At 40.6% G+C, this 26,972-nt stretch overlaps 1 protein-coding gene across 1 annotated transcript in view; it reads right to left on the bottom strand.

The window, feature by feature from the left end:
• cachd1 (cache domain containing 1) overlaps window positions 1-26,972 on the bottom strand; it is a 103,565-nt gene that overhangs the window by 36,048 nt on the left and 40,545 nt on the right. The window contains exons 3-5 of the mRNA XM_055018731.1: window positions 21,477-21,625; window positions 8,091-8,197; window positions 515-641 (exon numbers count right to left, since the gene is read on the bottom strand). Of these exons, the coding sequence (XP_054874706.1) occupies window positions 515-641; window positions 8,091-8,197; window positions 21,477-21,625 (383 nt within the window). The remainder of the gene's footprint in view (window positions 1-514; window positions 642-8,090; window positions 8,198-21,476; window positions 21,626-26,972) is intronic.

The following is a 26,972-nucleotide window of genomic DNA, read 5'->3' as shown; positions in this document are numbered from 1 at the left end:
AAAAAAAGAAAGTGCCGATGCAAAATGCACAAGGGCGCAAGAGAGAGATGTCTTTCAGCCGTGGCCACAAAAAAACCAACAACACTGGAGGTGTGAAATTCCAACGGGCTTTAGTGGTACAAAGCCACATTCCTGCCAAGGGCATGTGTGGTCAGGGTGTATGAGGGCAGCATGCCATCAACATGCCCTCTGGGCCACCCCACAGCAACTGGCAGAGAGGGAGGAAGATGAAGGCAGGAACAAGTCGTTGTGGCCTAAACCTCGGCCGGTGTGTTCCAGTGGTCCCATTTGAAGCAGTATGTGCACCATGCAGAGTGACAGCAGGTCCTTGTAGCTTTGGTGGTTGTTTGCTGTGAGGGCATGAAAGTCTTAAGGACCTACCTATCCATCTAGTTGGCTACATGACATATCTGACGTATTGCATTTGGTATCAACTTGGAACTTCATTATTTTGTCTCTTTACCCGGTAAAACGGCTCAATGATAACACAGAAGTAGTAGTGGCTGTTCTGTACCTGCTGCGGTGCTCGTAGTTTCCTTTACAGTGGAACTTGTGGGCGGGGAAGACAGTGAAGATGCCCTCCTCTGAGCTGAAGTACTGCCACTTTATCCCAGGGTTGGACTTCAGGTTGTCTGCCAACACTGCAGAAGGAAAAGACAGAGACAGTTAAAGCCACCATGTTTCGAAACAGGAAGGAGAAAGACCATGAAAGGAAAAAAACTGAGTGGGAAGGGGGAAATGGGAAAGGCAGCAGGAAAACAGATCAGTAACTGGGGAGTTCAGTGCTGCAGAGAGTTTCTCCTGTTTGGCGTTAACCTTTAATGCTACTGAGAACCACAACCTCTTTCAAGGGGCAGAACTTTGGAGTTCAGGGGTCAACTGTGCTTCCTGTGTGGATGAAAGAAAGCCCTGACATGACAAGATCAGCCCAAAACAGACACAATATACTGCACTCATGATACTCATGTCCTCTAACATTTTACTTAGACCATGTGAGTTTGCCTAAGAACCTGCTGTATGAGTGGAAAGCCCTTTGAGACATTGTATGTAAAACTGAGCTTTACCTCACTCAAACATACATTTGAGAATACTCACATGCTGGTTCAAAAAGAAATAATTACATGTGATATGACAGAAATGTTATATTCTGCTGCCCAGCATTATGTAGAAGAGACGGTACATGGTATTTTTCTTGTTGCGTCCCGTATTGATTCAATACGGGACGCAACAATGAATTGTCAAATAAAGGATGATTCCATATTTTAAGGGATGGGTGGCAACCCTACATAGACAGCCAATATGAGTGCAAACACCAGATGTATTTTTCAATGCACACATAGACCAAACAGCCAGCAGCCTGTAAGGACACATTCACTGAATTAGACAAAAGTGCATTGGATTAGTATTGCTGACTCTACCTTGAATTTAGAGGGTCATTAAAGTAATAATATTTGTGAGCTGCTGCACACATACTTCTTTAGGTTGTTAACTTTCCCTACATTTGTGCGTTGTTTTCCATTTTGGGCCTTTCAACACCTAATCAGATCAATGTCTGCCTATTCAGACCTGACAGGGAATCAAATCCATCACTTTCAGACCGGATAGACAGAGTATGCATGTATCGGCATTTCCCTGTTCACACCTGTCACTGAATAAATTTGCTCAGAAAGAACATGAATTTTGAACTGTTCAACTCCTGGTGAGTACACAGTACATTTCTTTCATTTGGATTCCGGATTTGGACTGAAATAACAGCCAACTATAACCTCTGCAGAGCTATGAAGAATATTTGCTCAAAACTAACAGAGACTTTTTTTTTTTTTAACTCAGTCACAGAGTCAACAGTATCTTCACAGACATCCCATCACAAAGCCAGCAACTTCCTTTCCGCTCGCTGCAACACAAAACGGCCTTTCACAAAGGGATGGTGGGAGGAAGGGGGGAGGAGGGGGTGGAGTTTGGGAGACACAAATAGAAACTTTGAGCCTTTAACCAAGCAAAAACAGAGACGCAGAAGAAACGGAGCATAGCCATCAAAGTTGGCTTCATTAAAATAATATAATGCAGCTGTTAAAATACAGGAATGCAGACCAGCCATGGAGAATTCAATCAAAACTAATCAAACTACAAGCTAAAGCAACTATAATCCTATTATTGCACACTGACAATCCTTATAGGATAGCAAACTTGATGGCAGTCTGAAAACATTAGGAAACATGATAGCTACATGGAGATCATACAAACTGCAATTTCAAATACATGTTTGTTTTATGTAACTGCATCAATTTTTATGAATATTTTTTGGCTAGAAATGAATCTAGTCTTGTATGTTAGAATAAAATAACATTTTTTTAAAAAGGTGTGGTTTTATTCACCCAGATGCTAGAATGTTTAATTTCTTAGTCCCAATAAATATTCATTGCTTTGTCTGCAAGTCTTCACCAGCAACTTTACCATTTAACTGACTATTTGTTATTATTTGGATGGAGGTTTCCATGGCCTAGAATAGGATTTCAAATATCTTCTTAATTACGTACGGTCTCTGCCAGACTAACTACCATCCTTACATGTCAGCCAGGTCTGAATAGTCCCAGAATGTGGTTCTTGGCTTGTGATCACATTGAATTAATCACCTACTAAAGAGAACCTGCTTTGACCTTTTCCAACCTTCCAGCTACAAGACGAAGCTTATTTTTTTACTGTGGGTGGGATGGAAAATCACAGGCCAACAAAGTCAGCTAATACCAAAATCCAAAGCAAGTTACATACAAATTGATAAATCACAGAACTACTGTGAAATCGTCCAACTGCCAAACATTATAAACGGCACCAAAAAAGCACCCCTGGCTACATTTACTTGGCAAAGTAGTACTTTTTTGAGACACAGCAGGTTTGCCCATCATACATCATCCCTGCCTAGTCACTCCATCCATCTCAGAGGCTCGTATAAACAGGAACCACTCAGTTGTGTTGACAGTGGAAGAAGGGCTCTGTATACATCTGTCAGGCTACAGTGCTCTATTCTGCCACCAATGTTTAGATCTTCTCAGAAACAGATGGTCAAGCCAAGAAATAGGACCCAAATGACACCCATTTCCTCCAAGCTTACTACTATCTGCAAATGACCTGCTTTGATATATCTGCAGCAACATACATACATAAACACACCAAATGCACAGCTTTAAGTATCGCTTTCTAGTGGAGAATGATTCACAGATTGCAGAAATGTCAGAAGTATCTACTTCTAGTGCCACCCAAGTGCATTCTCATTCTGACCTACTTAAACAGTTTTCTTTTAAGAGCACTAGAGATTGCACACTTGTAGCCGTTCTGCTGTTTCACTCCGCAAAAGAGAGTGTTAACAGAGTCATTTAAATCTAGAGAACGGAAAAGATGTTCTAAATCAACTTCATTACCAACGAGGTAAGAATTTGTTTAGAAATGCTGATATGAATGTATGGCGTCATTACAGCACTTCCCTGTGTATTTCTGTTTTCTTTATGTATAAATGCATATATAACACTAGGACTCAGCAGGGAGGGCAAAACAGTACTCTGAGCTAAATGCTAACACCTTCAGTATGTACACGCAAATATGCAGTTAACTTGTCCGTTTGAACATTTGATGCACAAATCTGAGATTCATCAATATGTCCTCATCTGAAATCAGAGCTGTCTCTGACCATGCACACACAAGTGATGAAGGCCTGGCTGTGTTTGAAAACGCATTCACAGATTTGTTTTTATCTAAATGCATAGCATATCAAAACCACAATCAATAAAGTTACTGTAGTAGATGAAAGTATTTAAGTGTTACTTTACTAATAAAACTGCTGCCCTTTCATCCTCGTCGACTACTGTCATGATTAAAATATCCAACCGCAAAACCTAAGTTTCTCAGTCCCACCTTATAATGGAGTATATGAGAATGTACTTTTTGGTTTTAACAGTTTTTATTAGCTTGACCTATTATGACCGGTTATTTCCATCAATACTACCAATTGGAATGCAGATGGGCCGTTGGATATGTTTGGACACATCTGGAGGCAAACTTCTTTTGACCCTGAAAGGTGTGCAGGATGGTGTTGTGTCCTTCACAACGTAACAACAGCTTTTGGCATTCCTCCTGGAATGGAGTCACAACTAGACCAACCAAATGTTGGACCTCTTAACAGGGCTACAGTTCATGCTTGCCATGATTTAATACAGCCACTTTAATGATAGTAAGTATAAATGCCAAATTTTAAAATGGCAAACTGAACACTACTGCTGAAATAACTGACTTTCCCATGCTGGAAACTTCAATATGTTCCAAAATTGCAGCTATTAATGCAACTATGTAGGCTACTATACTGTAGCTGGACTATATCTACATTTTTCTGGAACAAATGAAACACTTTTTTTGCATCAACTTAATGTCAAATCATTTTGTTTTTATCTGAACCACAGTCAGTCACAGTCTCAGTAGACACATCGTCCATCGCCTCAGTTATTGCAGCACAAGCCTCATCTTTTTTACTGTCATCACTCCAGAGGAAACACTTCATAAAAAAGTCTGCCGTTTCTGGCTTCCGACTTGGATTGTTTTATTTCTTCATTTGTGAAATTCTTTTGATTTTATGCTTTAAGGACCATGCTTCCTTCTTAGAGTAATTTCACCACTTTTTCCATAATGCACCTTGAGGCAAACATATTTCCTTACATAGGAAATGAGGGTGAGACAGCGTTCCAATTGTAATAGCAAGCATGCACCTATCAGTTCAGAATAATTGTGGTTCACTATGCATGCGGTGGCAAGAACAACAGTGACCGATGCACACGTGCAACAAATCTGACAGCACTCACTTTTCTTATTTTCGGTACAAAGTATGGTTACTTCTAAACATATATGACTGAATGAGACCCAATGACAATGGTAAGATGGATGTTAAACAAACACAATCTACCACATTACCAATTGTAGTTAAGTGTGAGACCAAGCTAACATTTGCTATTAACACTAAACATTGGGGGTGTTTTAGATGCATCGCGATTCGGACGTGGACGTAATACAGAAGGTTCTAAATAATGCGGAGCTAAGAAGCGCTGTATGCGTCATCTTGGAGACACTTTGGGATGCGCACTTGGAGCGGACAGAGGAAAACAAACATGGCTGACTGCCACCCACCTCGCCGTGAGCTCCAAACAGCTCCTAATAATTTAAAAGCAGACGTGTGGAAACGCTTCGGCTTCTACAACGCTGATGGTGGAAGCGAACTGAGCAAGAGCCACGTTATATAATAAGCTGTGTCACACTAAAACAAAATACTTTGGCAGCGCAACAAACACGAAAAGCCATGTAACTCACTTCCATCAATAATCGTTTTACAGTCGAATCGTAGCCTCTGAATCCTAATCATTATCGAATCGTGAGGTGCCCAAAGACTCCCACCCCTACTAAACACAAAGTGCAACTGGGTCAAATAGGATTCTCCTGGCTTGTGTTTGTGTGCTGTAACAGGACAAGACGTAAGTGAGTTTACTGAATTTGAAAGTTCTGTTTCCCAGCTTGTCAAATATAGCTTGACATGGTTTTCAGTGGTATTTCAGCCTGAAGTTGAAGCTCAAGTAGCTAAAAAGGTTAAGTATGTACATTTGCACCATTTGGAATCCATTAAATGATGATGGTAAATGGTATGATGGATAGAGAGGAAATTCATATAAGCGCAAGCTGGAGGTCGCATCATCTCTGAATTATAGAAATTGCTGAGAATTCTCGAGAAGAGGGGTGCAAAAAAGAAAATAACTTGATGGAAGAGAGAGGACAGATCAAACTAGTGCTGTAATCACACACCACTCCGCCTCAGTCACCTTTCATCTATCTACTGCATCTATCCACTCCCACCTGCTGGTAACAGTATTGATGGTGCCCACATCCACCAACTCTTCCTCACCGCCCAAAAAAAGTAAAATGGAAGACGAGAGGGGAGAAGATGGAAGAAATACAATGCAGTCTTGATACAATTACTCCATTTCAATCAGCTCTCACCCCCTCCCTCCTTTCCTTTCATTCATCATTCTCTCCCTCTCAATTATCCCTCACTCTCTCACCCACTCCCTCCCTCCCTCCCTCCCTCCCCTCTGTAGCTGCTTGTTTAGACTGGGCTGAGACAAATGGGAGAGAATGAATACACTGGGAGTGTGGGGGTCAAGGAGGGCTGAGTGTGAGGGACAGGCAGAGGAGAGGGGAGGCAGAGGGGTAACTTGAACTCGCCGTGACTGGCTTGTAAGGAAAATAAAACCCCGCCGATGGTGATGTGTTATGAATGGCAGTCATTATGAATAGTTTGCAGACAGGGGATATCTGGGGAAAAAAACTGTGAGGTGGGGGCAGAGATGGGATGACAGAGGAAGAGCAAATGATGATAGAGGCTGTATATAGAAAGAGGCAAGATGGGGCAATATCTCTGGTGTAATAAAAGAGGATAGTGTTTGGCATGCTTCAAATCTGAATCCTTTAAGCAATTCCTGCAAGTTCTTACATAGTTCATCTGGGATTACTGCACCAAAATAGCAAAAAAAAAAAGATTAAAAAATAAGGTTAAAGTGTACTTGTGCAGCTTTTTAATTCCAAAATTCAGTGGGATTTCATGTTTCCTACTATTCTGTAAAACACTTGTATTAGTTTAAAAAAAACATAATTTTGGTGTCTTAAGCTGGAGAACTCTACTTGGAACAGTAATTACTATTGGGGGAATGCAGCCTGATGAGGTATGCATATAAGGAAACAGTCTTTAACAAAGAAAAATATCAGTGGAGTTTGCAGATAGATTTTTGTTTGGATTGTCTTTGTAAATGCACTAGTGTTTGCAGGATTGGTAAATTCGGCAGCAATCTTCCAATGTGACAAAAACGTGCACAATTTCAACAATGATACAGGGAATGGAAGAATTTTCTTTAATTTCAACAGACACAAGTGCCTGGAGAGAACTGTCAGTAATTTACAATATGCATGGAACTGAAACTGGTAAGTTATGACACACAGGGAAGGAAGTTCATTATTCTGGGAAATGCAACATGTGTGTGTCATAAATGCATGTAGTGCAGCTTGATATTCCTCTGCTGGAAGCAGGAGGAGCACACGGCTAACCGAGAGATGGCAGAAGAAGAGAAAAACCAGCAGGGGAAAGTTGGACTTTGCCTGCTTTTAGTCATTTTTGTCAATTTTTGTCTTAATCAGATGCAGACCAACATGTGTGGTGCAGACATGTGGGTTTTGCATGGTAATATTCTGCAACGTGCTTATGCAATCTGCAACCTCAATAAATGTATTGAGGGAGGAGCGAGAAAGACATCAGACCATTTTCCATTGCTCCTACTCACATGTTTTGCAAGGAGGATGTTGAGGTTACATTCAGCATATACACCCTTACAATATGAATAAGGCTGATTTTTGTGAACTGACACAACTTCCATTTAAGGTAAAGTGAGAACAGACACAAAGAACTAAAAAGCCTTTGACAACAGGACGATAAAAACACACATCCAACCTGAATACAATTGCAGACAAGAATTCAAAGTCAAACAGAGTGCATTTGATCTCAGGCTATAAAAAAGCATTTTAAAATCAAAGGCTGAGAAAGCAGAGGAGACTGAAAGAAAAAAAGAAAGAAAGCGAGAGTGAGGGAGCACAGGAGAGACTATAAAAACATCTCCTTGGACACGTACAGCTTTTTATTTTAGTCTCAGATCAATGTCCTCTATTTTCCAGCACTTCAGAAGCCAGGGAGGATACAAAAGATAATACAATTTCTTAATTAAAAACCGGTCGCTGAGGCAACTGCTGTTAAATTATTGCTGTTTCATATACATTCAAAAAAGGGGATTTAAGTTTAAATGGTCCAAGCTCCATGTTCGTGTTTCATTCGTTAAACCAGGTCAGTTTACATATTAGCAAATGACAATTCATCCATCTGGTGTGTATGTGCTTTCTGTGTGTGTGTGTGTGTGTGTGTGTGTGTGTGTGTGTGTGTGTGTGTGTGTGTGTGTGTGTGTGTGTGTGTGTGTGTGTGTGTGTGTGTGTGTGTGTGTGTGTGTGTGTGTCTAACAAACCTGAGTTGAGGTCTCGTCCGGGGTTGAAAGCTCGGCTGTTGACGGTGGGGGAAAGTCTGTCACAGCAGATGGTCTTAGAGACGTTGGTATTGAAGTTTCCATCAAACCTAAACACACACAAACAGGCAACGTTTGAGAATTTATAGAGCGTGTCCAGCTCATTTGTTGGTGGAGCAGCACTGGATTTTCTCTCAGCACTAACAGATTTACTGCTCGGCAGTTTGATTGAATATAAACCCAAACTCGCAGGTTTGGACATACCTCTGACTTTATAGCAATGAGTATGTTTTCAGTAATAAGGTCATGGACTAAAGCTACACGACTTACGCTATTAGTAAAATATATGTGAAAGCATGAAGTTAATGAAATAACATGAAACATCTGCTGAAACTAATGGACCCTACTTGTTTCATATGAGCTAAATTGTATCATTAACTGTATCATCTGTTGCCCAGACCTCAAACTGAAGCCAAAGTTACGGCTCGTGAATAATACTTTCCATGGAAACTGCTTGAATTCTGCTTTTTCTCCCAACAAAGCTAATGCCCAGTTCCCTGAATGCATACGAATGCAACCGTGAGAGCGGCTGCCTGCTTAACTTAATGACATGATTCATGTGTCAAAAATTTTGTCTCTGTCTTAGTCAAACTTTGCTTTTAGGTTCTCGTTTCCTATTTGTCACTTGAGCAACAGTGGATTTGGAGCAAAATCTTTGATATCACTAGTAAGATATTGTTTTGTTGTGGCTACAGTGTATATTAGCAGAACTGGATAATTTACCATATGTGCATGGATAGTGATGATACATTAGTAGTCCTAATGAAAGGACAATGATAAGGATCAGACAGTGTTCAGGGGGGACACAGCCTGCTGCTTAAGGAACACATTTTTGGTAGGGATTCAATTTATTCCCTGGATTAGGTAACACATAAAGCACCCTAGAGACCTGGAAGCTTGTTTGATGTAGAAAACCTATTAAGATGAACAGCAGTTTATTGATTTTGCCAAAGTTCTCCCACATGTTAACGCAGTTTAGACCATTTCCGAAAACTCTGCTGCCGCCCTTTCATTTTCTAAGTCGAGAAAACTACAAATGAGCAAAACTGCAGCTGTAAAAATTTAAATAAAATACTGCATGCCCTTCATAATCTCTTCCTATATACAGTTACAATGATGGCATAATTAGATGGTACAGGATGGAGTCTTTCAGAAACTAAGACCACTAAACACCGCTGCTGACAGTCAGAGGTCCTCCTACTGCCCGGTTTAGAGTTGCGTTCTACATATGGCATATGAGAAGATGAAAGTGGAAGGAGAATGGAGGGTGGGCTCCGAGACAAAAATTGAAGATGATTGCTTTAAACATTTACATCCACCAAGCCAGCCTTTAAACAAAGACCTCACGTAGAAGAATTGTTTGCTTGGTCTATTGTACTCAAGCTTGTGTGGCATTTTCATCGACTCCAGCATTTAATGAGTTACAGGATTTAAGCCTGTGACTAAACGGTTCCTCCTCCCCAACAACACTGAATGGCTTATTAAGAGAAACACAATTAATCAGCAAAGGCAGACAGGCATCAAAATGTGGGTCAGAACCAGTCCAGTACAAGTAAAGTCTGATTCATCTCCTTAAGACCTGAAAGAAGAGAGTGAGAGGAAAGACGCTGAGAGGAGAAGTTCATGAAACCGTCTGAGGTAACATAAAAAAAATTAATAAATCAAAACGTGCAATAAAATAAGAGCGATTTTACCATATGCAGCATCTGGATGTAGTTGCCAAAAAAAAAAAAAAAAGCTCTGTCCAAATCGTTTAGTACTATAATTATTGCCCAGTTCTATGAACATCAAGGGTTAAGTTCAGGTCAGCATACATGAAGATCTGCCTCTTCGTACGATTAAAAATTGTACTTACAATGATCACTCGTCACTGTTAGCATTTGGGATACAATGATCAGCGACAACACTAAAACCACTAACAAATGATGCGAATAACATCGATCATCTTGTTACAATGCAATCTTCTGCTGGAAAAATGTGGGTTCTGGCCTTCATGTGGATGTTACTCTGACAGATACCATCCACCTAAACACTGCTGTAGACCAAGCCTGACAGCAGTGTCCTCCACAATCAGGACAAAGCACCCTGGAACACTGCAAAAACTGTTCAAGAACAGCTCCAAGAACACAACAAAGAGCCCAAGGTGTTGATCTGGCCTTTAAACTCCCTACATCCCAAGGACACAACCACAGGACCCAAAGGATACTCTGCCAATGCTGTTTTGGTGACAGAGGTGGAACCTATTCCATACAATGCAGGTGGTTTTAGTGTTGTGCCTGTTTGGTGTATATCTCTAATGTCAGTTATACACTTTGAGAGAGAAGAAGACCCGCAGCATTTCCATTATCTGCAATCACAATGAACTTTCAATGAACCAGCTACAATTAAAAACTCTTGTCAGTCATTACTTCCGGCACAGCTGCTTGGCTGCCTCTTTGACTGGCCTCCACAAGGAGATCTGGTGTGATATGAAAGATGCAGCTCAGTTATACAGTGTTGGCCTTGAGCGTGCACACACTCAAAAGTGTTAAAGAGGTGTCAAAAAAATGAGACACGAATCGTAATCAGCACATCTTTAGCACACTGGCCTTTCTACAAACATCACACATGACATACTGGTTTTCAGTATTTTATTTTAGTGTAGAGCATCAGCAAAAAAACCCCCAGAAACTGTTATTTTAAAATATGCTACACCGCTGTTGACAGTGAAACCTGGTTTCCACAACCCACAAAAGGGGGGGAGGTATGCAGAGGAGCAGGCTGTTCTGCACTGCACCAAGCCTGGGCGCTTTGATCCTTCCATTCCTCCAAAACTACAACCTCCTCCCCCCTCTGGCTGAGCAACATACAGACATACATGTGCACACGTGAACACTCACACACGCTACACACTCTTTGGCTCCCTCTGCTTGCAGACCTGGCGCTGGCCGGTTTGATTGACAGGTGCTGTGATGTACAGGCTGCATTTGAACTTCACTCATTTAGAGTCCCATAAGGCCAAAGTCATTACTATTCTCCTTCAACCCACTCTGCATGGAAGGGGTGGGCAGGACGCTCAGCAAAATGTGTGCCAGATAAAAAATACATTTGCAGCCGCTTTGAATTCCACATCAAATAACATATGAGAGAGAGAGAGAGAGAGAGAGAGAGAGAGAGAGAGAGAGAGAGAGAGAGAGAGAGAGAGAGAGAGAGAGAGAGAGAGAGAGAGAGAGAGAGAGAGAGAGAGAGAGAGAGAGAGAGAGAGAGAGAGAGAGAGAAGGGAGGAGAGCTTCGAGTCTGATCAGGCATCTTAATGAGCGCAGAGAAATCTGTTTCACAAATAGGCTGGACTCAACAGACACAAACGCACACTTAAAAACTACACATACACACACGACTTGATTTACTGAATGTAAAAATAATAGTTTCATTGCACACTATCATCCATACATGTTAGAAGACTTCACACAGCCCAATGCTTTTAAATTATTCTCACATAGAACATACATATTAATAATGTATCCAAGGATTGCTTGCATAATCACCATACCTCCCAAAAGGAGAGTCTCTGCAGTCATTAGATATGGTCCCGAAGATAATTCAACTAATGGACAGCACTTATAACAAATTGTTATTTTTTCTGAATATATGTTGAAATCTGACATTTCTTCTTTGCTTGTATCCCAGGATGAAAGCCCAGAGTGAAATAGGTGGGCTTTTCTACATAAGGCAGCACCTGTTGTTTTCAGCAGTTACCAGCAATTCACTGTTTAGAAAATCCATAATACTAAGCTGCACCCTGCTGCAAGAATCATGTATTTCTACAGAGGAGGCAGTCCTCCACCAGTCAGACAGCCCAGTGAGAACAATTACCTTGAAGAGGCTTGCTGTTGCGTGAGCCCTAAAGTCAAGAGTAAAACCATTTCTAATGCCCCTTGGAGGTAGCAGGGGTAAAGCAGGCAACATGCTAGATGGAGAACTGAGAGCGCTTGAAGAAGGCCTTTCAGGGATCTGGATTACAGCCAAGCAGATTTGATCTGTAGTGTCAATATGCAGAATGGATTTTGTGAAATAGTTTGGTGTCTAGCAATCTACACAAGAAGAGAGAACTGAGAAAAAGATACAGCGGATGGTGTTCCTGTGCTTCTGCACTGCAATGACTGCATTAAACTGAGAGATACTGTGAATATTCTGATCTCTTTTATAGTAAAACAGGGTGGACAAAGTATTAGCAGCAAAATAGAACCATCCAAAACACTGTTCACATCAACAAAGCCTTAAAAAAATCTAACACAGTGGCAACATAACATACTTTTTAAAAAAAAACACTGCTTTATTGTCAGATTACTGTATTTACTGTATCATACTGTACAACTGTACAGTTTCAGTTCATCACTTATTAAAAATATATAAATGTGTGGAAAATAGTTGATAAGAAAATGTGAAAATGTCTCAAAACATGACCCAGGAATTGAATAGCTGAATCTGTAGCCAGTTTGTAATGATAACTTGTATTTCTTGTGTGTCACTTGTCATGCCTGGAGAGGTTAGAAACCTGGATAAAATGCATGCATGCAACAGTATTCTGGCTACTTTGAGAGAATCCAGCTCCTAAAGTAACAGGAAACATAAAGCAACATAACGAGAAAAGCTTTATTCGGGTTTATTGACGCCAGAATAAAGGCTTATCAATGTACCTGAAATCTGACTATCCACTAGTCAAAGCACTGAGGAAAGTAAGGATTAAATTATGCACTGTCAGAATTAGTGCTGAGGACATGCTGTCAGAGCATGTCAGTAAAACAGTGTGTTCATAGTTGTTTCAAATTGGTCTTCATAGACATGAGGAGAGCAGTGTTAGAAGAATTGGTTTCAAAATGTAGAGGTATTAATAGTGCTGCATTGTAAACATAAAGAGTGCCACAAATAATTAGAGTAGCATGAAAAACCAGCTCCTCTCTCATGTCCTCACAGCTGGCAAATCATGGTATGAAGTGGGTGTGAATGTGTGATGGTGGTTTCAGAAAGTTACAGATAATGATGGGACAGACACCTCCTATCTGAACAGGGAGAGGGGAGGGGGTCTTCCATGCAGCTCAGACAGACCATAACTCCAATTTAAAAGAGGATTAACCAGGCTGTGGGCATCATCATGGGCAGATTACAGACTGTAGCAGTGGGGCCATAGGCCAGGGGCTTTACTCAGCCGAAGCTGACCCGAGGGCGAGGCCCCTGGTAGTCAGGAGGCCTCTGGGTATCACTAATCAAAATGTGTGCAAGCAAATACAGCATGATGTCAAATAAGGAGTTTTTTGTTAGGGTTTCTGGACACTAGATGCTTCAGAGAACTGTACTGCTTTTGTTGCATCAACTTTTCAACATCATGCAGGCTTTTCTGCAACTACTTATTTGTTTCAGTTGAACTTTATGTTGCTAGTAGCAACTACTGCCGACACACCAGTTGGTGTAACTGACCCAGGGCTGTCAGTGATATGGCATTTATGGTTCAGTGCAGCACTTTGTGGCCCTTCATTTTATTTGAGTGTCCAGTTGCAACAACTGACACTGATGATCCAAAATATCACTGATTAGTGAATTAGTCCAAAAGCTCAATTTACTGCTCACTACTGAGTGTCAAGTTACATGGACATGAGTATTCTGACTTATTCTAGCTTTGATAAATCCAAACAAAGCTTTTCTCGTTATGTTGCTTTTTGTTTCCTGTCACTTTAGGAGCTGGGTTCCCTCGAAGTAACCAGAATACTGTTCCATACATACATTTTATCTAGGTTTTTAACCTCTGCCAAGTGACATAGAAGAAACGTAAAACAATGGCTGCTGCAAAAACCTCTCAATTTATGAACAATGAAGACACTACATTTGTCTTTTGGTACAAAGTTAAACATATTTAGTTATTCAGACCTACTTAAACCTGTAGAGGAAAGGATGCCAGTTTCCAAACAGACACAGGGGAACAAGTGAAGACAACAGTCACAGCTAAATTAACTTCAGGTTAATAGTTACAAGACAAATTAAGGGATTCAAATTTGCCAATGTGTGTTTGTAGGTAAATAAAACAGGCATGTAGTAATCAGTGACTGGTATCTAGTCTTTATCATGTATACCATGACAGGGACCTGAAGAGCCAGATTTCTTTGTGTTCCATAGAAACGTCATATCCCAAATATGATCAAAGCGGGATTAAACCACACACTGTTGCACACACTGTTGCGTAATTTAATATGTTGTTTACACAGTACCACAATTGCTCCCAGTAAACGAGGCCAACTGCTGTCTCCTACATTTAATGGGACTGTGTTTTAGCTGCATAGCTGTGTGTCTGCACGCATAGTGGCAACAGATGACAGACCACAATAACTAGCAAGGCTTAAATGTTCATCAGTGTGTAGGGTTTGTTTTTAGAGTCTGACACCTTCTTGGAGATAAAGACTAAATGTTTCATCGCCGCTGTTTTAAAGGATTTTAAGTATGACTGTGTACATCCATGAATGGGAAATGGGCTCCTGTCATCTAGCCACATCAGTATTGCACACTTTACCTGAATTGGCATTTTCTGTAGAAGGTTTTGGCGGATTATTAGATTTTTTTGTGACTGCACTGTTTATTAATACATTACTCTTCAGTGAAAATGACATCTGGTCCTTAATAAGCACTAGTTTTTAACTTATCTTACCGAGTGACTGTATTCATATGCTGGGGGAAACCAATACTGGGGAAACTATTTACTGGTTCAGTTCAAGGCTGCACCAAATAACTAATTTATTGGTGTGTTTGCACATGTAAGTTCTAAATCCTAAAACTATTATTTGGCAAAAAAAAAAAAAAAAGACTGTGGAACTGACATCAAATATGTATTGGAAGGTTGAAAAAACAGCGCTATGATGAAAATACGCAAAAAAATCAATAAAATCTTGCTATACTTTTAACTGGGAAGTTGAATAATACCTGAGATTCTTAAGATTCAACTTCGAAGGGGTAAAAAAAAATGTTTTAACCTATACAGATAGACAGACAGACAGACAGACAGACAGACAGACAGACAGACAGACAGACAGACAGACAGACAGACAGACAGACAGACAGACAGACAGACATAATATAAATCAAGGATGTGAGAAGTGGGGAAAAGGTGGCAGGAAGGTGAAGATTGAGGAGGATGAAAGGGAAATTACAAAAGATAGAGCAATGAATAAACAAGAAAAGCACCCAGAGAGCGCAGTACTCCACCAAGGCTGCTCAGTCATTGGATCATTTCCAACAGATGAAATCTTTAATAAAAAATTACCTTGTGGTGAGGACAACCATGTGTTATGCATGTGTACGTTATGTACGGATACCAAATCTCATGATCTAAATATGTAGCGGGCAACGGGAACTGATGGAACTCTGAAACACCCCCACAATTTAATCAGTTGTTGATTTCCGACAGATAAGCCTCGATAAGTCCACAGCGGTGGATTTGTAGTAGGATCGCAATCATGTGATCGTTGGCAGGCGGCTGAGGCAGTGTTTACTTGTTGCCATAGCTACAGTGTCGCTGTGACACGATGTCGCAATACAGAAATCTTTAACAAATCCGTGGATCCAGACTGTAACACGCATCACTGCCAAAATCTAATCAGGTGGTCCTTATGTCATTTCTGACCTTCCCTGAAAATTTCATCCACATCTGTTTGTCAGTTTTTGAGTAATGTTGCTAACAGACAGACAGAAAGACAACAGACAGACAAACATATACCGATCGTCACATAAATCCGCCACATTCCTTGGTGGAGTAATGAATTTAAGCAGACAAAAAAGCAAAAGTTCAAGAGAGGCGAGGACAGAGGAACAAAGAAGAGGAGAGTCAAGTACGAAAGAAGAAGAAGTTGACATTAACGCAGGTATTTGGAGAGAAAAAAAAAGATCTGCAAGTGGTCTAGCATTTACACCTGTTAGGGTCACTTTAACAAACCCCCTCCCACCCTGCCTGGTGCTTTGCCATCGCCTCCTCTAATGTGCAGACAGAGATATCATCGTATTGCTGATCGAGTAACAGGAAGATCAGCTTGATGTGAAGTCTGAGTCGCTGCTCACCGGTGGAACATATACTGTTGAACTGAACTGTAAATCTGCCAGGAGCTCAGATAGTGAGAATTCTTCTTTAGAAACAGGAGCTAAGCATGAGCACTATGCTACTTTTAATCTTTATGTTTCATTTATGAGTGAAGGTATTAGGAATCATGCAATATTACCCCTCATATGATATTAATACATATTGTATAGCAATCCTGTGATCACTGAAGCCCAGGTGGGCATTTGGGGTTGTGTTCAGGAACCCAGAGGGAACACGACAAATTATCAGCTATTTCTGTCAGGCATGGTGTCTGCAGAAATGAAAAAAAAAACAGATGTGTAAACTTTTAGTTGAGCCACCTGCGTTTTAGGTACTAAACTTCTAAAATACAATTTGAACTTCAAGAACAACTACTACACACAAACACAAAACAAAAACATGCAGGATGCAAGAACAATAAAAAAAAAAAGATCAACACATCTGCGCTTCTATCTTTTTGGCCAAATTTAGATGCTGGTCACAAAGATGTTTATCAGAGCATAAGACGTGTTAGAAAAACACTAAAATATACGGTTACAACATGAGTTCAAACCATTCTTACGCAATGTCATGGAGATCTCTAAGTTTAAAATCTTTAATAAAATCCAATAAAGCAGGAACAACTAAAATGTTTCATAAAACACAAACAACCATTGGTATAGATTAGAAGTAGATTGAAGTTTCCAATGATTTTTAAAATATCATAGTAAAACAAAATCCTTCCCAAACACCTAAGTTGCGTCTTCTTTTTCTGGGAATCTGGAAAACCAAATTCTGATCAGTGATGATAGATCCAAATCTGTCATAGATGGGATCAAAGCTGAAAACAGCATTTCTAGAAATTGTTGTTGACACAGCAGTCTAGACTGTAACTGCTTCAGTGAAGAAGCACCATGAGGGCTGTTCCCAGTTAAGTATCTCTGCTAGAACTGCATGGTTTGCCATGAAATCTGGTGCAGACACTCATGCTTCCATAGCACCATCATCACCTCGGATTATTTATTTTTTAGAACTCTGGTTGATGACCAAAACATGAGAAAAGCCCCATCAAAAACTGCTGTGATGTGGGCAGGCCTGAAGACAGCAGCAGCAGTCCTTAAGGACACCTTGCCATGTTTTGCTTCTATTTTGGTGAGACAGTTGGTTGTTTCCCTCTTGAAAGAACTTTTGAGGATGTGGATGAATAGCATTTTGCTTTCACAGCCCATTTAGAGCTCATCTCCTCGAGAACTACCGGTGAAATGAGACCATTAAGTGCCATCTGGGCTGCTCCTGAGCACACTTCTCACTTTTACAACTGCATAGCAGCAGAACTGTGGAAATGAGCACCTGGAGATCGCATGTTAAAAATATAAACATACAGATGCACATCCACACACACTAATTCTACGAGGCACATACATTTGCTATTTTCAGGTCCAGTCTGTCGTTGATACCCAGCAGTGATTAAAGCATACCTCTGAGCGCTAAGCACTGCCCTCGGTGGCCTTGCTGCAAAATGATAGCCTGCCAGCTTGACGGCTAGCAGACATGGACACCCTGTGAACCACCTGATCCTCATCTAAACTGGCTGACCTGACTGAGACCCCCAGAAGCAGCTGATGCCTGAGACTAGTGAAGGACACTTTGAAGTGAGCTACACAGAGCTCAAATCCCACTCAGAATCTGGGTTAACTCCTGTCCAAGCATGCATTGTTGTGCAATGTATTTGTGCCAGCGTGTACTTTTCCGCAACATTCAAAAGGTCTACAAGACTGCCAATAGTTTGGAAAATACAGTTATTCGGTTGTTTGCCAAGAATGAAACAAAAAGGACCGATACCACTCTAGTAAAGTTTTCACCAGGAGCAAACTGGCAAAGCATGACGTAAAGAATGCACGAAGGGAAACCGCAAACCTGGCTCAGTCCACAGTCACAAAGAAATACACTAAAGAGCATCCTTAAAATCAATAAGGCTGCAGTGACTGTATGAAGTCACTCAGTTGGCTGTTGGGCAACTATTCTCTAACAGCAAGTGTCCAGGAAGTCACTCCTATTTGCCAAGAAATAATTACAGAACGAATCTCAGAGTAAAACCACAAATTGTGGCTTTTACATTATAGATTGTGTTTGTTTTATATAAATAAGATACAACATGTTAAGCAGCATGGAAGAGCCAAGCAATCTGTGCCATCCTTCAGTCTTTATGGGAAGTCATTTGCTTCCTGGCTCCTGCTCTGCACTGAAAGGAGCAATTCACCATATTGGGAAGTACAGTTATCCATTTTTTTTTAACAGAGAGTAAGATAAAAAAAATCAATTTTATAATCATTTGTACATAATCTGTCTTCCGACTATGTAGCGGGGTTCAGCAGCCCGCTAGCTCACCTATGCCTAAAGACTAGAAACAGTGGTGCCAGTACAGTTGAGTTGTATAGACAGACGGTGGTTTAACAGGAAGTTATATGCTTGACTGTTTAGTTTTTTTCTGAAATTAACATCTCTCAGCAATAAAGGCAAATGACCTCATTCCCCAAAATGGCCAAAATATCCAACTATTTCTAGAAGTTTGAACATCTGTGCTACTACCAATGAGCAGCAATTATTTTGTTATGTTCAACGAATAAAGCCCCCTGCTAGTTTTAGATACAGGGCGAGCAGCTTATCAGATCCTAATTTTAATGAGAAGGCAAAGGTTGTTTGGGATATTTTCTCATGCAGAGCTCTCAGGAGGGGAGAACTAAATTATTCTGCATAAAGTTCCATGAAGTATTTTACGATTATGTATAAACCCAAAAATGAACGCAACAAATCTCTTTGCATTTTCCTCCCCTGAAGAGGGTCCTTTGAAGTTCAAGGATCTATCACAGTCAGCTTCAGTTTGGTATGTCCACCACCACCCTTGTGACTCCCCCTGCATCATTCCATCTTTTCTACCCAAGTCCTATATAATGTTTTCTCGCTTTTTTTTGCCTCAGATGTCTCTCATAGCTGTAAATCCATGGTTTTAGAGCAGCGGTCTCCAATCTTTTTGCACCAGGACCGGATTCAAGCAAGACAATTTTCTACGGACCGGTCATCATGCACACAACAAACAAGAAAAGCCAGTACTCTGCCAAGGGTACTAAGTCGCTGTATCATTTCTGACGGATGAAATCTTAAATAAAAAATTACCTTGTGGTGAGCACAAGCGTGTGTTATGATTTCCAACAGATAAGTCTTGATAAGTCCGCAATGGTCGATTTGTAGTAGCATCGCAATCATGTGATCGTCAGCAGGCAGCTGATGCAGTGTTCACTTGTTATCATAGTTACAATGATGCTGAGCCGCTATCTGGCAATGATACAGAAATCTTGACCAAATCTGTGAATCCAGACTATAAGCTGCATCACTGCCAAAATCTAATCAGGTGGTCCTTGTGTCATTTCTGGCCTTTCGCCGTATTTGTAATTTCTTACAAATACGTTTGTCCGTTTTTGAGCAATTCTGCTAACAGACAGACAGACAGACAGACAGACAGACAGACAGAGACAAACGTACGCCGATCGTCACATAACTCCGCCGCGTTCCTTGGCGGAGTAATAATGATCATTTATTTTTATTTTTTAAAAAAGAGTCCTAAACAAATAAAATTACTTGTTGCTAAATATTTACTTATTTTTCTTTTGTGTCAGCATCAAGTCTCTCCCTCTTTTAAAAGAAGCTCTCCAGAGACACTTCTTTTTTATTAATTTCGGCAGACTGACGACTTCATTTAACATCAAGCGTGGGAAGCATAGACGAAAGCGACAGGGAGATGATCTAGTCATTTTTCAAAATAAAACACACTGCCGGGGCGCCCGTATAGCTCAACGCGTTAAGAGGCGTCCCATGTCAGGGGCTGGTCCCCGATGCAGCTGGCCCGGGTTCGATTCCCGCTCGCGGCCCTTTGCTGCATGTCTTCCCCCGACTCTTCTCCCCTGTTTCCTGTCTCTCTCTCACTGCGCCTATCTAATAAAAAGCTAACAAAAAGGCCAAAAAAATAACTTTAAAAAAAATAAAATAAATAAAACACACTGCCGACTCCATCAGAAATAAAGTAAACCGTTTTTTTTTTTCTCCCTGTGCGGCCCGGTAACAAATGATCCATGGCCTGGTACCTTTCTGCAGCCTGGTGGTTGGGAACCACTGTTTTGCTGGAACACAAATGCAGCAGGTTTGTGTGTGAACAAGTGTCCAACGTATGTACGACACGTCATGCACGTTATTCAGCTACAGGTGGCCAGAGGCCTCGAGCCAAGCAGCCTCCCTTTCTGCACAACAGGAGGAAAGACAGGTGACCTTGCAGCCTGTGAAGTCTGCAGAGCAAAAACTTCAGAGAGCAGTAACTGGTTACATCGGCTGATAAAGGAGAGGGAGACAGACAGAAATGGAGTGAGAGGGGAAGAGGGGTAGAGACAGCTGCTGCTCTGTAGATTAGGACTGAAAGCAGCTCGCTCTCTCTTTCTCCCAGCGCAGCTTTGAACTGTGTTTTTGCCTGTTGGAGTCAATGATTGGCTGAGAAGCTGGTTCTACACTGTAGGCCAGTTTTAAACTCCCTCAGCATAGAACTTAAATGTGACATATTCAATCCCACACCCAGTTTCATAAAAATAGATATCATTATCATGTGAGAACCCTTTTCCACAAAGCTCCATTGTTTTGTCTACTATATTTATAAGAATCACTACAAGCAGCAAATAGTTTTCTGTCATTATCATTTACATTAGATTTACGTTTTAATATGAAATATCTAGCAAACCTGAGATGATGCCAATGCAGGCACCGCATGATTCTTCTCTATAAACTTTGCCAACTATGAAAACACAACATCTCTCTGCCCTCCTGGTCCCATTAAACTTATTATTGAGGTGCACTGCAGCAAAGCTGCAGCTAGCAATTTTATAGATTCTGAAATAAGGGCAGAGTTTAAAAAGGCTGCCAAGTGCTGAAGCATGCCAGTACTGCTCAGGGATGTAAATGATGTGATTTACACACAGTAAGTAATCTAAGGATGATCAAAACTTGCTTAAGCAACGCAGAAATGGGGATTAGTGTGTGCAGTTTGAATATAAAGCGATGTATAGAGAGTCGAGTGCAGGTGCTAGCAGTGGGAGGCGGATTTACAGTCAAGAGACCGAGACTCCTGTGGAGATTTTTTTGTGCAAGCATTACAAGAGAGACAAAGATAGAGAGAAAAGTGTGTTTTTCTATGCGTTAAAGAGAAAGTTACTCACTCCATCATGGATGCTGGTATGGAGCAGCAGTCCTGTATTGCAGTGAGTGGTGAGGTGAGGTGGGCGGTGTACGACGCCTCCACCACCTGCTTGTTCCTGTTCACCACATCCAGGTAGCGGTTGAACTTCTCCCGGATCTTCTTTGCCAACTGCACAAAGGAAACACAGACATGTTAATAAGACATTGATTAATGGTGACACTTAAACTGATGCTACGGTCACTGAGCCAATCAGCGGTCAGTGCTGTACGCTACGCATTTTATTTCCATTTAATATTCTTTTCATATGTTTTAATCATTACTTTTTGCATATTTTTTTGAGTGCTTTCAATTTATTAGGCTAGAAAATGCTTATTTTATCACAAAAATAATTAAAATAATGTAGCAATCACAGAGAAGGTGCTATGACTGAACTGTAGTGCTGCAATGCACCATGGGAGTTCGGTGTGTTGGGGTTTAAACGTCGTTATTGTGGTTTATGTTAGTGTTACAGTGTTAGTAGCGTTTGTGTTTTATTGTGTTTTTGTGGTTTAGGCAGCCTAGTTAGTTTGGTTAAGTGTTATGTTGTCAGGACCGTGCGTGTGAAGTGTAGTGTGTTTGATGACTTCCTGCCACATTTGCTGGACTGTTGATCTCTGTATGTGTCAAAATAAAAGCATCTGCCAGTTGCAGAGTGTATAAAAGGCAGACATCCTTTCTCCAGCATTGTTCTTCAATGCAGCTGGCCACAATAATACGTTTCTAAAAATACCTACACACTGCAAAATCCCGCGATATCGCGAAAAATCCACGATAACAAATGCAATTTAAAAATCCGCGGTACAGTGACACCGTGAAAAGTGAACTGTGATATGGTGAATGACCACTGTATTTCTGGAGGCGAAATGTTCGCAGTAAAGAGGGGATTAATTTATGTACAAGAGTAACATGATGGGCATTTTTTTTTTATTATACAGGTCAAGAAGTCTTTCTGAAACTTTCATTTTTATTTAAACCTGTATAATGTACAGCACATGCATCACTAAAAAAACATTATTCTCTTAAGGTAAGTAATGAGTTTAATTAGTATTATTGCTATATTATCACTGTTCTCTTCCAAAAACCCATATAGAGACATAAACACATTAAATAACCTCTATTAAAATGTTAGCTGTAACAGTTTACTTTAACGCAACTCCAGTCCTATTTCCTTCTCCGCTCCACTAACTCATTATAGCGGTACATGCATGAAAATGCAGCTAATTAAAGGAACCGACCTAGACTGGGTTTTCACTTCAAACATAAAAGGTTCTCTGCCTTCTGTCCTCTCTGCATCTCTCTATCTTTTTGCTGCTTTGTTCTCAAACAAGCTTCCTTACACTGTGACCCCTGCTTGCTTCTCTGCCTTAAGTTTTGAATATAAACAGATCATTTCTACATTTAGCCCACCTTCTACGGAAATAACATAACATGTTTAAAAGACCAGCACCGCTCCAAGGTGCAAGCAAAGCAAAAACCACCATCTATATTCTCTGGCTGACACAAAATTAACTAACTTTATCATTCATTTACGGCCCCGTTTAACTGGGAAACTGCAAATATGTCAACTGTGGTTGGAGATGTGGAGGTATACTGTAACATGTAAACAGAGAGTGACACTTCAAGGCAAACATGTCCACACCAACTCCCTTCTGCATGCATCTGTGGAGCCTTAAATCAATGAAACCCTTAAATACACATATGCGCAAACACAATTTAATATTCACAAGGGAAGCTGAGCAATATCAAAGATGCCCAGACCTCAAGCTGCACTAAGTGTGAAATCCATCACTGTTAAAAGCACAGCAGAATGATGGATGCCTGCAGCCCAAGAACACAAACCTCCTCCACCATATGAGACATTCTTCATCATTTAATAAGAAAACCTACCTAAAATACAGTACGTTGTCAGTACAAAGTGAAACTTGGGAGGTGCTGGGGTGTTGTAAATATTTGTGGGAAAGAACAACTGCATCACACAGGTATCATATGCATGCACAGCCTCTCTTTTATGGGGATTACAATGCAGAATTCACTATCAACTATTCTTCTGTTTTGCCAAGTCATGATTTCTCTGTTTATTTCATTAAAGAAGACAAAAAATTAAAAGAAAGTCCCTAGAGGTCTCCAGTGTGGTACAAATTTTGCTTTAGGGTGTGATTTATCTTTCAAAAAGCATGGAAACCAGGGTGCAGGAAGGAGAAAATGGCGTTTCCAAACAAAGGCAGCAACAACAGCTAGTTCAGCTGTGTTTACTGAGGCCCTTCATGCTGCCCCCCTGAACAAGCATACTTTATACTTTCTAAATTCTTTCTCTGAAGGACCGGGTTCTGGTTGAGCACACATATCACAGTGCTCTTTCAAAATGGGGATCCAGCTCTTTGGGGAAACTAATAACCAGCTCTGCAGCAGCCTCCTGGGGTACATTAATAACCAGTGCACCAGCAGCTCTTCACAACAGACTCCTGTTCTTGCTTTTGTTTGCCAGAATTCCTTGAAAATGTGTCATGAGGGATCATGTGGAGCTCACATCTACTTGATCTGAGACACAACATGCATGTAATCTGATACAGATTATCTTGTTTACTTGAAAACTATCACATGATCCACAGGCTTACGCAACAACTATTAGGGAACTGTTTACTTCTAGATGATTTCTGATAACTTTTTTATCCAAAATCTGTCAAATACAGGAGAAGTTGACAAATTTATGGCCATTTGCTTACATGAACACTAAAAAGGGTTTTGCTCACAGAAACTGGCTCATACTGGCCATAAAGAGAGCCCATCCAAATGGTGTTTTAGTGAATGTCTTTGGGGCAAAATTGACATTCTTTATTGTGCAGAAAAGATGACAAGGCCAAAGCAGTTATACAAATCAAATGGGCATTTGTAATAGGTTAGTCTCTTTAGTACAAATTCCACTTGCCTTTCTGAGCTGCATTGGAAAGGCAGAAACAAAAAGAAGATAATCTGTTTTCAAAAATACATACATATTTACTTAAATTGACTAACTCAGAGTGCTGATGCCTCATATTAACTTTGAAATGTATTTCCACACAGAACAAAGACTGTTCTATGTTTACAACATATACAATTAAGGAACCTAATGACATGATCTTTTACTAAGCCCACATCACAACCCTGTCTCCCAAGAAACCTTTTCTTTCATTCGTAAGGTAATAGTTTGACAAATTAGAAAAATTTTACACTTCTAAAGAGCTGAAAAGTCTGCCTTGGGAGGCTGAAGAAGTGACCGTGGCCTAAGTCTCAAACAAGACTTTCACGCAGCACTCTTGGGTTCTTGTCCCATGTGGGACATCATATAAAGCACATCTGCGATGGTCCAATATCGGGTGATAATATCGGTTGGGCTCCAACATCAAGGGAAGGGAGATTTCGGCTCAAATTGTTCATTTAAATATGATACAAGTGAGGTCCGAACAACGTCCAGATGACTCAGTGATGATCAAGAAAAAGCAGTGCACTGAGCTGAAATCAAAAAGTTACATCCCAGTGTGTAAATACATGTGTAAATTAAGGTATTTCTTTTCAAATTTAAAAATTTATAACAGTAATGTGGGTGTAAATGTGCACTGAGGGCAACAATAACAAAAAAGATGGTGATGTGAATACTTTCTGAAGCAATTCTAAGTCACCTCCTCAACTCTGTTGAATACAGAAAAGGGCTTATTTCCACAGTAACTGGACCCCCTTTGTTCACATCCCATAATTATCACTGCCTGCAAAAAGGCTGTGATTGAAGCCAGGAACAGGGAAATGTACCGCGACGCACTGACCGCTTGTACACCTAATCAGCCGGCCGCTATTCCTATTAAGGTCTTAACAGGGGCCTGAGGCACAGCCCACAATTACTGCTACTCCACCACAACGAACACACACACCAAGATACTAACATGTTCGCTCTCACACCGTGCAAAAAAGTCAAACACACAAATGTTGTACTCCTCCACACACAACGCTGTCCACCATGCATGGCAATTAGCTGCAGTGAACTTTGCATTAAAAAGGGGGAAAATGGGCCAGTGTTCAGCTGAGGAGTGTTTCCATAGCTGGGGGAGGGAGAGAGAGGAGAAGAGAAAGTATGGCTGGAGTTTTAACAGAGTGGCTAAAGAGAAACCAGAAACCTCTAGCTGTGCAAGTTAAAGCTTAGGTTACAGTGTGCCACAGCGCAGCCAAAACCAACCTGTGCCCCGCAGATTAACCACACTCTCCAAAACGTACGGCTCCTCTCTCTGGTCCCTGACCCGTCGGAGCAACATGCAGGGTTTTGCAGCACCCGGTGGGGCTGGTTCAGCCACAGAACAGGAGCAAGTGGAACGGCTGCTCCCTCAAGTCTTGTGCTGGAGTTATGAGGTTTGCCAGCCAGGCAGATGATTTTGTCCTGTTCCCCTGTTTTTTTTCATACGTGACTCTAGTAGGCTCCTATTTGAAAAACATGCAATACGCTTTACGTTTCCTTTTTGTGATAAGTCAAAGTTCTAGTGCTTGGCTGTATGACAAACCAAACTACAACACCAGGTGCTCACAGTCTTGTTGAGAATACAAATAAGTTAAAGTGCAATACAGATTAAAATCACATCTAATTTGTAGCACCTCATCTCCTTAAATCATTTTCTTCTATTCTCTTACAGAATTTATGAGATGCAATTATATTTTAAATAGTAATTCACTGGAAGTGGTCAATCTGTTACATATGGCGAGGTCCTGTCAACGCATTCTTAATTGATCATAGTGGCAAATTACAGACCATTTTTTAAAACTATACTCCATTGTAGGGTTGAATAAATAATTGAATATTAATCTCAAACAGCTGACCAAACTGTTTGGAGCAGAAGGCGCAGAGTTGGTCCCTTGAAACAGATCATCTTCCGTTGTTTGGAAGTATGTCATATTTTGGGGAAAGTGCTTGTAAGCAAGAACAAATCATATATGAATAGTGTGTAAGACCTGTGTCTGTGAGGCAAAACAACACAATTAACTTGTTCAATTACCTGAAAAACGCTACAAGCTCCAGCGCAATGAATACATGAAGACTCAGAAGAATAACATCACTACCGTTACCATACTGATTTCCTGTGCTTGTCCAGCAACAACTCAGACATCCATAATATACAACTGTATTTATATTAGATTTATAATATAATATAATATAATATAATATAATATAATATAATATAATATAATATAATATGCTGATTTAATTTTGTACATTAGCAGGAGTGCAGCACAACATTAAAAAAGAAGCAGCATCTAATGCTGTCCCTAAAAATTGGTGAGCAATTGTGATACATAATCAGAACCTTATTACTGATCAAAGGAATCACAAGTATCGCTTTGGCCATAATGGTGCAGTCATACTCCATAGTTCTCAATCTTCCCAGCAACCATAAAAACAGCACACTGCTCTGTTGGAGCCTCTTGTTAATCCAGTGTCGTGCACATCTGGCCCAGCGAA

The sequence above is a fragment of the Amphiprion ocellaris genome, chromosome 2 (genome assembly GCF_022539595.1).
Source record: "Amphiprion ocellaris isolate individual 3 ecotype Okinawa chromosome 2, ASM2253959v1, whole genome shotgun sequence".
Classification (NCBI taxonomy): Eukaryota; Metazoa; Chordata; class Actinopteri; family Pomacentridae; genus Amphiprion; species Amphiprion ocellaris.
Note: the sequence above shows the minus strand (reverse complement) of the source record. Positions and strands in the feature narration are given on the sequence as shown.